General features: G+C 47.6%; 1 protein-coding gene across 1 annotated transcript in view; it reads right to left on the bottom strand.

Annotated features, from left to right (window-relative positions):
- Positions 1–11,981, bottom strand: part of notch1b (notch receptor 1b) — a gene marked incomplete at its 5' end in the record, with an annotated part of 59,632 nt that overhangs the window by 27,207 nt on the left and 20,444 nt on the right. The window contains 7 exon segments of the mRNA XM_083644888.1: positions 3,425–3,538; positions 4,304–4,489; positions 5,021–5,176; positions 5,705–5,938; positions 6,726–6,848; positions 9,415–9,753; positions 10,397–10,656. Coding sequence (XP_083501014.1) covers positions 3,425–3,538; positions 4,304–4,489; positions 5,021–5,176; positions 5,705–5,938; positions 6,726–6,848; positions 9,415–9,753; positions 10,397–10,656 — 1,412 coding nt within the window.

The following is an 11,981-nucleotide window of genomic DNA, read 5'->3' as shown; positions in this document are numbered from 1 at the left end:
ATTCAAAATCAACCAGCAGGATTTCTCTTTCCATCCTCCAGTCATACAGTCATTCTCATCTCTGCGTTTTCCCTTCCGCTTTTCCTCGTTTTCCCCCCTTGTCACTTGATGGTACAGTCCAGTAGGAATCTGATCTGGAGGGGAGGGGGGGGGGGGGGGGGGGGGGGGGTGTTTGATGAAGAGATAAAATGTCCCCCCCACACACACAGACACACACACACACACACACACACACACACACACACACACACACACACACACACACACACACACACACACACACACACACACACACACACACACACACACACACACACACACACACACACACACACACACACACACACACACACACACACACACACACACACACACAGGAACCCACAGGTGGTTTAAGCCAAGAAGTCAGACTCAGTTGTGGCCAATCCGGTGAGGAAGTATCTGCATGGCTGACTTTTCTCCCAGTGGACTTACAGTACATAGCAAGCTCCATTCACTGTTTTCTGGCTGGGCCACAAGCATACACATGGCATGACGACTTCACTACAAACACAAGCTGCACACACACACACACACAGACATACTGTATACGTGTGCGTTTGAATGTAATATTTACATTCATACAAATACACACATGCACGGCTTTGGGGCAAAAAAAAAAAATGCTCTTGAAAGTTCCTAAAATGCCATTGAAATGAATAGGAGTATCGTTTTTGCACTTGAGCAAGCTCATATTTTTTGGGGTGTAGTCAAATAGTCACGTGGCCCCCATGGGCCACCATAGGTGATACGAGGCTATGATTCATTCGGTGCATTCTGGGCCAGAAAAATTACGAGTTTTTGATGAGCATGAAGCTGTAGGAAATGTGGGTACCACGCAGACAACAGTAGGAAATTCCAACCACCACTGTCAACAAAAAATAAAACAAACAGTTTAATTTAATCGTTGACAAAAAGAAAGAGTATGGAAAACAACAGCATCCTCTTCTGTAAGGCCTGTCGCCAGTTTCCAGCATGGGGAAAGAAGTTGAAACATATTCAACCGGTGCAATTGGGTGTTTATTTGCCAGTAGACACCGCAAATCACTTAGTAGTTTATAAATATTTGCTCTCGACAAGGACCGAAATGCCTCTCAAATTCAGATCAAAATAGCAAAAACAAAAGTGTGTGTGTGTGGAGCTGGGGTTTGTTTGCACACAGAAATACATGCATGCACTGGACAAACACACACACACACACACACCGCGCACGCACACACACACACACCTCAGCAGCAGAAGAGGGATTTAGGCTCAGTCTCCTGGAATCAGACGTTTCAATGGCCCTCAGTGGGGTTTCCATGGCTATGCCGTGTACAGGAATGAAGAGAGGGGACCCTAACCCTCGGGCCTGGCTCGCAGCGGGGACACATTTACATACCCCCCCCTGACTCCTCCTCCCTCCCCTCTCTGACTCCTCCTACAGCGTAACCGTCTCAAACTCCCTGAACCCCCCACCCCACCCCCAAAACCACTTTCACCACTGTCTCAATCAGGCCCTCTCTCATGCTGCCTCCCCACATAACCCTCTCTCACTCACACTCACACACACACACACACACACGCGCGCACACGCGCGCACACACACACACACACACACACACACACACACACACACACACACACACACACAGAGGGCTCTTTTAAGGCGCTAAGCGCTTGTGTTCGGTCCTGTACCCCCCATTCTATCAGTTGTACAGCTCCCTTACGAGGGTCTCTTTCTCATTCTCTCAACAGGGGGAATCCTGCCTCTCTCCACCCAGTCTGCCTTTGATCCAGCCGACTCGGAGCTACGCTATTTCCCTCCCTGGAAGAAGAAAAGAAAATCACTTCCACCTCAATGGTCCCGCTGAAAGAATGAAAAACCAAAAACGCATTTGGGGAGTTTGAAGAGTCCCTTTCCTTTCCTCCTCTCTCTCTCTCTCTCCTTCTGCCCTGAACAAAGCATCCATACCTCTCACACAAATAGTGTCATTCCAATGGCATTTCTGAGGAGAAAGGCTGCAGAAAAACATCTAGCTGCTACATTCGGCCCTCAAAATAGACTTAACAAATACCTCACGCAGCGCCACAACACAGAAAAAGACCCAACAAATACCTCACGCAGCGCCACAACACAGAAAAAGACCCAACAAATACCTCACGCAGCGCCACAACACAGAAAAACACCCAACAAATACCTCACGCAGCGCCACAACACAGAAAAACACCCAACAAATACCTCACGCACCACCACAACACACAAAAACACCACCACCACAACACAGAAAAACACCCAACAAACACCTCACGCACCACCACAACACAGAAAAACACCCAACAAATACCTCACGCAGCACCACAACACAGAAAAACACCCAACAAACACCTCACGCAGCACCACAACACAGAAAAACACCCAACAAACACCTCACGCAGCACCACAACACAGAAAAACACCCAACAAACACCTCACGCACCACCACAACACAGAAAAACACCCAACAAACACCTCACGCACCACCACAACACAGAAAAACACCCAACAAACACCTCACGCACCACCACAACACAGAAAAACACCCAACAAACACCTCACGCACCACCATAACACAGAAAAACACCCAACAAACACCTCACGCACCACCACAACACAGAAAAACACCCAACAAATACCTCACGCAGCACCACAACACAGAAAAACACCCAACAAATACCTCACGCACCACCACAACACACAAAAACACCCAACAAACACCTCACGCAGCACCACAACACAGAAAAACACCCAACAAATACCTCACGCACCACCACAACACAGAAAAACACCCAACAAACACCTCACGCACCACCACAACACAGAAAAACACCCAACAAATACCTCACGCACCACCACAACACAGAAAAACACCCAACAAATAGGCTACCTCACGCAGCACCACAACAACACAGAATAAACACTCTATGGAACCCAGGCCTTCTATTCTTAGCTCTCCCTTGTTCTCGCTTACAATCACCATTCCTCTGGCTCCGAAAAACCTCCAAGTTTGTGCTGCTACAGTGAACTGCGCACTCATCAGACTTTGGAAGGGATAGAAAACTTGTTTAAAGTTCAAACTTCCTCAAGCCTTTCCCTATAGATTTTTTTCCTTCTTCCTCCTCGACTGCTGCGTTCGTTCGGGGGCTAGCCTGGCCTGCATAAGCCTGCCTCAGGGCTGGGATTAGCGCCTGTCCAGAGAGGTGTTTGTGTGTGTGTGTGTGTGTGTGTGTGTGTCTGTGTGTGTGTCTGTGTCTGTGTTAGAGAGAGAGAGCGAGAGAGAGAGTGAGATAGAGAGAGATCGACCTCCATGCCCCCCCTCCCTCCCCGTCCGGGCCCTTCCCCTCTGCGGCGGGGCGCCAGCCTCACCTGTGGGGCACTGGCAGTGGAAGGCGTTGATCTTGTCGATACACTTGCCGCTGTTCAGGCAGGGGCTGTTGGCGCACTCGTCGCTATCGATCTCGCAGAACTCCCCCTCATAGCCTGGCCAATTAGCAAGGGAGGAGCGGGAGGGAAGAGGGGGGTTATATCGGTTAGAGAGAAACATTCCTGGATTGCTACACTGCAGTGATGGATTTAAATTAGATACAATATGTGTATTAAACTATATCAATGAGACTGTGTAGACAGGATACGAATAAAGGCAGGTACACAGCAAGCAAACAAGTTTACTGGTAGAAACAGCTGTTAAGGTAAATTATCTCTATCTTAACTGATATAAACAGCAGATAAGGTAAATTATCTCTATCTTAACTGGTATAAACAGCTGTTAAGGTAAATTATCTCTATCTTAACTGGTATAAACAGCAGATAAGGTAAATTACAGTAAAGAGTGCACACAAGTCCATCAGGCTTAGTTAAAGGGGATTTTTTTTCTGTGCCTCTCTAACTCCAAAATCTCTTAACCTGGCGGCACTTCAGGTTACCAAAACCATCATAGTCCCATAAACAAGCTACTTGTGAGTCCATGTTAGAAAGTAAGATCAAACAGAAAAATTGCGATTCAGACCAAAGAAAACATACTCACATTCTAAGAGAATGAGCTTTGAAATGTAATGTATTTGCTGTATGTTGCCCAATGTGCTTCATAGACAATAATTGCATAATTAGTGCATAATTGCAATAATTATAGTGCAATAAATAATATCAAGATCTTTGTGGCACCTACTATGTGGTTGAAAGCAGTTCTCGTCGTATCGATTCACCCTTTAAAATGAGAATGATCTTAAAACAATGTTAAAAACACACCTGGCATGCAGATGCAGTGGAAGTCTCCTATCTGGTCCAGGCAGGTGGCCTCGTTCAGGCAGGGGTTGGACATGCACTCGTTGATGTCCAGCTCGCAGCGCGGCCCCACGTAGCCCCGCTGGCACTTACACTGGAACGAGCCTTTGGTGTTCAGACACTTCCCGGCATGCTCACACGGGTTGGACCCTATTCAAACAACAGAGAGAAGCACTTTGAGTAGGAAAAGACTCACCAGGGAGCAATGTGAACTAGTGACTAAAGCGGTAATGGCAGTGAGATGACATGGGTGCTTTTAGTGGTGTTTGACAAGAGCCAAAAAAAAAAAAAGCCAAGACTGTGTGTGATTGCAGCAGCAATACCCCAGGAGAGCGTTATTTACTGTCATTATGGGCACAATTTTGGGTAGCGAAGGACCCATAATCGCAGTAAAGAACGTGATTGTTACCAATGTGTGTGGATTGATTGTAACACTTTGCCCACAGTAGCATGGATACATACAGTACGTATTAAAGACGTGGGGGAAACAAGAACGATCGCTATAAGCAGCTCCCTGAGATGGCGACCGCCAATAAATCATATCAAGCTGTGTTTTATGGGAGTACATCAGCACAGTTGAGAAGTATCTTTGAGCCATCAGAGCGCTTGGCAGAAACGACCCATTGTAGAATGTAACACACAACAGAGGGAGAGACGGCGGGTCAGCAGGGTGAGTCTTACCCAGCGAGCACTCGTCCACGTCCTGGTCACAGGAAGCGCCAAAGTACCCCGGGGGGCAGGTGCAGAAGTGGTTTCCGCTGACCGGGTTGGTGTCACAGTTGGAGCCCTTCTGACACGGGTTGCTGATGCAGGCATCGTCCAGCTGGCACAGGAGTCCTGGTGTGGGGTTACAGGAAGTTGAAGGTGTGGGGTTACAGGAAGTTGAAGGTGTGGGATACAGGAAGTGAGTTACCACACTGAACTTTACTGTACTTTACCCCTCTGTTCCATCTGATGCACCAGTCACTTTACAGTTCACTGGGAAGCACTCATTTTATTTTTTATTTTTTGATAAGCAACCCAATCACCAGAATAGAATGTTGGCATTTCACACTAATGAAAACCAGGATATATCAACGTAAATTTGAATATAGTATCTTATAGCCTGCTACAGTTTAAGTGGTGGTTTACTGTTGCCAGCGGTTCCCTTCGCAGTTGGGTTTTGGTTTCTTTACTCCCCTATGGCAGTAAACTGGGTTGTGGACAAAACAAGACATTTGAGGACGTCATCTTGGGCTTTGGGAAACACTGAACGTCATTTTTCACCATTTTCCGAAATGTTATAGACCAAACGACTCGTCGATTAATCGAGGAAATAATCGACGGATCAATCGATAATGAAAAGAATGGCTGGGGGACACTGACCTGTGCGGCCGTGGGGACACTCGCAGTAGAAGGAGGCGACGCGGTCGTGACAGGTGGAGCCGTGGTGGCAGGCGGCGTTGGCGCAGTCGTCGATGTTCTCGCTGCAGTCGTCGCCCATCCAGCCGTTCACACACACGCACTGGTAGCTGCCGTAGGTGTTGTGGCACGTGCCGCCATTTTGGCAGGCGTTGGGCATCAGCTGGCACTCGTCGACATCCTCTGTGCAGAGTTGGCCTGTGGGAGACCCAGGGGTCAAAGTATTGACGAGGGTTAATTATCTGCATCCTCAAACACTGTTTTGCCGTGTGTGTGGGCCTGCTGACAGATGGATATGGAAGTGTGAGTTTGGTAAAAGCCGATGCTCTTAAACTGGTCCTTTTTACAGTGCACTCCTCTCATGGTGATCACCTTGGGACGGGTCAAATTGATCGCTATAAGTGAATGATCATTATAACCGATTTTTTTTCTTTTCTTTATTTCTCATGCAGATTACCATCTAATTGACATTTGTATATTACATGAATACAGTACATATAAAGTAAAGGAATGTTATTGACTTTAAATATCCATACAGTAGGGTAGGCCTCCAGCTGTTTCAAACACAGCAGTCTCACGTAGACAGAGACGCCACCATCTCTCCACAGACAGATGCCGTGATCTCATATACAGAGAGACATGCACCGAGTATCGCTGCTGTATCTCGTTGGCTCATTTTTGGCAGTTTGTAAGTTAAAAAATACGAAAAAATTACAGTAGTTAAACATTTTGTCCATTGTTCTCAGGTGGGACAAGGCCCAAAATGATCACTGTAAGCGGAGTATATTGATCACTAGAATGATTTGGGACCAAGCTTTTTGATCAATATAAGCGGTTGATCACTAATAACCGTGATCACTATACGCGGATTCCACTGAACACAAGAAAACACAAGTGTAAGTTGTCGTTTTTAACTGGTGCATTCCCAGATTGCTCGGCTATAGACAGGGCTGGTAAATGTAAAGGGAAATCCCCATTCATATACCTGTAAATTCTGGCCTACACTGGCAGTTGTAGGTGTTGACGCCATCTACGCAGGTTCCTCCATTCTGGCACTCGTGGTCTGGACAGTCATCGACGTTTTGGTTGCAGCTCTTTCCCGAAAAGCCTGAAGGCAGAAAGAGAGACAAGCGTTTCAGTGTACATGGCTTCACTCTGTGTCAGTGTGCCATCGATCGTTTCAGTGTACATGGCTTCACTCTGTGTCAGTGTGCCATCGATCGGCTGCCACTGAAGGAGGCCTCAGATACTCATTCCTCCTCGTTTCAAAACAGCGTTTCTCCCGTTCACAACAAAGGGAGCGAAACTCCTCAACAGTTTGAATGTGGTCAACTGTTTTCTTCCTCCAAGGAAAGAAGGCAGCTGTACCCTCTTGAGGTCTGTGGCAAGACGCACACACGCACGCACGCACACACACACACACGCACACACACACACACACACACACACACACACACACACACACACACACACACACACACATACATACACGCACATGCACACACTTCTCTCATATGAAGTAACGGCAATTCTGCTATAGAGTTACACAACAGGCAACCAACCACTGGACTGCACTAAATGGCATGCTGGGTAATGCCAAGTGGAAATCCAAACCAGTACAAGTCAGCACCGGCGGCATCGCCAGGACTTCATTCATAAAATATCTATTTCTGTTATTCTTGTACTGAAAGCCAACTGTGAACGTAATATCATTCTTTCTACTGTTGTGTGCAGAAGTGTTAGATGCAACTCTTGGTGATCATTTTAGACAAAAACCACGTAATAATATCTGTAAGCTTTGGATTTCCAGTGTTAACCCAGAGAGGCTTTCATTTTTCTTTAATTTCCTGTTTTATTATGTTTTTTGTTTGTTTGTTTGTTTGTTTGTTTGTTGTTTTTTAACAAGAGAATATAAGAGCAAGCGGAGGAGATGGTAGAGACAGGATGGAAAGGAGTGGTTCTCAAAGTGGAGTCCGGTGACCCCCAAGGGTCCTTGAGGAGGTTCCAGGGGGTCCCCAGCAAAAAGAGTACCGGTAATAATTTATTTTCACAAAAGTTCCAACCATAAGTAACACATGACTATTTTTGGTCATCATGGGTTTCATACACTTTCTGTAATACAACTTCTAAAGGTGTGACAACCCTCCCACTCTCATCGGCCTATCTTGCAGGAGCCTGGTGCTGATTTGGTGCACCTGGGCCCGGTGCACTCATTGGGCTTAAGAAGACCTTCGGAGCATTCAGTCTCTCTATCTCTAAAGTTGTATTTTGGATTTTAATGTGAGCTGTGTCTTTAAGCCCAATGAACTGCACTGGGCCCAGGTGCATCCAATCAGCCTAACGACCCCAACACCATGCTCCTCTGCAAGACAGGGCCAGGAGAATGGGAGGGTCATAACAAAAGCTAACATGTTATCGGTTGGGGGACCCTGGGACAAAATATTTAGTTAATTTTTGGCTAAGTGGTGTCTGTGTCGGTGTGTGTCTTGATGTCATGAGTGATGATGTCATCAGCGATGTCACTTGAGCAATTGTGATGTCATCAGTGATGTCACTTGAGCAATTGTGATGTCATCAGTCATGTCACTCGAGCAATTGTGACGTCATAGTGACGCATCATCTCCAGAGTAAGCAGTGGGAGTATAAGTAGGGAGATCAGAGTTTCCACCCTAGGAATCTAGTCTTTTCAAATGGGGCTCCGTGGTCTAATTTAAAGGGGTCCTTGACATTTGAGAAGCACCGGCGTACAGACAGACTCGCTGGATTCATGGATTTCTAGTGGACTCAGTGGAAAATCAGTAGAGACCAATGCAAGGCTAGCCTGGGGAGGTGATGAGGCAATGATGGGCGGGGCTTTAGTCCCAGCTAGCGCTGCTTCACTCCGCTATGTGGAAAGGATGTTGTCCCTTGACCGTTTCCTTACGATAAGGCCTGATGCCTTCCTGCTCAGCCTTGTGTACACACACGCACGCACGCACGCGCACGCGCACGCGCACACACACACACACACACACACACACACAACAGGAGCAAGAAGGGCCCTGCCTTAAATGACATCATCTCTTAACCAGTGACTAGCACAGGCGCTGACATTTAGGCTGACCTGAGAGACTGAGTACAGTAAGACAATGACTTTAGGAATGAATGAGCTTACACTATTGGCTAAAGCAAGAGGGGCAAATGATCCCACTACAGCTTCAGCTTACTCAGGTCCCATCCTAACTTCTATATTGTAATGGTTCAGAATGTGGTCTGACTCAGGTCTCATCCTAACTTACTTGATCCTCAACCTTTTTCACATCAAGGACCACTAGTCTAGTCCACATTGAAGCCACATTTGATGAGATTTTGTCTCTTGGACCCAAATCTGAGAATATTTCTATTGTCAGATATGATTGTGTCCAGAATTCCATGACTATCTGTATTGTAGGCACAGAGATGATGAGAGTGAAACTATGATCAAAACAGGCGTTTTTCTACATTCTCCAATTGTGCTAACTTCTCGCAAATGAAATCATGCTGAAGTTGAACAATTCAATTTCAAAACCGTCTCCTGGGGGGACCGACCCCCTAGAACCCCTCTCAAGGACCCCTGGTGGTCCCCAGTAGTCCCCCCGAACCCCACCCCACGTTGAGAACCACTGATCTAGGGCACCGTCTGGCGCTTCCTGTACCTGGCACACAGGAGCATTCGTAGCTGGTCTCTCCCTTCTGAATGCAGGTGCCCCCGTTGTGGCAGGGCGAGGGGTTGCAGGGCATGTAGCGGCTCTCGCAGTGCTTGCCCGTGAACTCCTGGGGGCACTGGCAGCGGTACGTGCCCACCTCGTTGACGCACACGCCGCCGTTCTTGCAGGGCGAGGGGCTCTGCGCGCACTCGTTGATGTCCTGCTTGCAGGTCTGGCCGTAGAAGAAGGCCGTGCAGGTGCACACGTAGTGCGACTCGATGGCGGAGCACTGGCCGGCGTTGGCACACGGGTTCGAGGCACAGGGGTCGGCTTGTTGGCACAGTTTACCTGGAGACACGGAGAAAAGAGACGCATGATGTCTGAGACAGGTCCAGGGTAAATAAACTCTCGCTAAGGGCTGTCCACGTTAAGGAAACTTCTTGATGTTATTTTTGACTTATTGTATTCATCTAACCCAAGAAAAAGCATTCAGTCTGTATCAGTAATTTCTGTAAAAAAAAAAATATTCTTTGAAATGTCTTGACATCAATACCCAATCAGATTATTCAAGTTCAACACAAACAATATTCTTTGGTGTAATATTTGAATCTATAAGGTAATTTTATTACACAATAGACCCTTCTCACGGGGGCCACTTTGTGTCGAAAAGGCAGGGTAAACACAGGTGCAAGCAAAACACTAATGAGGGTTTTCAACTTCCATGATTGGAATTTGGAAACCCTCATTAGTGTTTTGCTTGCGCCCGTGTTTATTCTGCCTTTTCGACACAAAATGGCCCCCGTGAAAAGGGTCTATAGTGCAAATCCTTTGTTTTGTGAAGCATTTTGCGGCTTGCTGTCCAGACCAGATCAGTTGAGTGGAACAGAATGTGAGATCACCTTCTCAGGATAGTTTTGACCAGGCTAGCCCTCTGCTCTACTGACTCTACCCAGCCATACTCCTATGTCATCATAAGACTGTTTTGCGTTACCTGACCATCCAGGCGGGCAGCGGCACTTGTAGGTGCGCGGGCCTTCCAGCTCGCAGGTCCCTCCGTTGCGACAGGGCGAGCTGAGGCACGGGTCGATGGGCGTCAGGCAGCGGCGGTCGGTGTAGCCCTGCCGGCATGTGCAGCTGAAGTCCACCGTGTTGCCCCGGGACACGGCGCGACACAGGCCGCCGTTCGTGCATGGCGCGTTGATGCACGGGTCGCGGAACTGGCACCTGCTCCCTACGTATCCGTCCCGGCACCTAGAGGACGGGACAGGTGGAGACAGAGGAGTCAGAGAGGCACGGGAGTCGGAGGAATGCGCCGGTCGCTTTTCGAGGACTTTTTGGACACGTTTGAGGAAGACATGAGTTAACTTCTGTAGACTCACTAGACTGCAACATGTATTTCCTCATTGCACCTTAAGCTCTCATTCACAGGTAGGTAGTAGGTACTAGGGGTGTCAAAAAATAATCGATTATAAGATGCATCACGATGCGGACCTGCACGATTCTGCATCGATTCACAAATGTCAAAAATCGATTATTAAAAATTAATAAAAATAAAATAATATAATCAAATAAAATATAATGGAAGTACATGCAGTTGTTTATTTTAATGTGGGATCATAATACAATGCAATTCTAAATGCACTTTTATTTTAAAAGTAGCCACACAGTGAGAAAAAAGAAAGTGAGAAAGAAAATCATGTATTCGGGAAAAAAAGTGATGCATCGATTTAAGATGCATCGAGATGCATCGATAATCGTTATCGAATCGAATCGTAGCCCTCTGAATCGTAATCGAATCGAATCGTGAGGCCAGTGAAGATTCACAGCCCTAGTAGGTACACAACCTTATTAGTTACGTTAAGTTATCCTTATTGTCCCCGTGAGGAAATTCACCCTCTGCATTTGATCCATCCTCTACTAGGAACCTTCCGAGAACTACAGTAGGAGCAGTGAGCAGCCGCAGTGCTTTGGTCAGAGGCACTGACAGGAGTATTAACCCTAACATACATGTCTTGATGGTGGGAGCTGGGAGGAAACCAGAGCACCCGGAGGAAACCGACACGGACACGGGGAGAACATGCAAACTCCACCATCCACTGGACCTGGGAGGGACCGCGGTTCAACCCGGGAACTTCCCTCCCTCTCCCTCCCCTGGGCACGGTGGCTCAGTGGTAGAGCTGTCGCCTCACAGTCAGAAGGTCCTGAGTTCGATTCTCGCCTGGGACACTGTGGGCGCTGTGGTTGTGTTCCCCCCCATATCTTCAGTGCCTACTGCCCAGGTGGGGTATCTCGTCGTAAGGGCCTTTCTCTCTGTGTGGAGTTTGCATGTTCTCCCCGTGCTCCCCCAGGGGGTTCCTCCGTATATAACCCCCCCACTAAAAACATGCAGAAGATCAGATCGTCATCGTCATCCGACCAGTGACGACAACATCCGAAGTTGGTCCCCGGGCGCTGTACGAGAAAGCGACCACTGCTCCTGGCCTGCCCCCCGGAGGAAAGGACATGCCTGGATGGGTTAAATGCAGAGGACACTTTTCACCGGCCACCGTCAGCATGAGTGTGTTGTGGCCGCATGC

Source organism: Poromitra crassiceps (assembly GCF_964638095.1).
Source record: "Poromitra crassiceps genome assembly, chromosome: 10".
Lineage (NCBI taxonomy): Eukaryota > Metazoa > Chordata > Actinopteri > Beryciformes > Melamphaidae > Poromitra > Poromitra crassiceps.
Note: the sequence above shows the minus strand (reverse complement) of the source record. Positions and strands in the feature narration are given on the sequence as shown.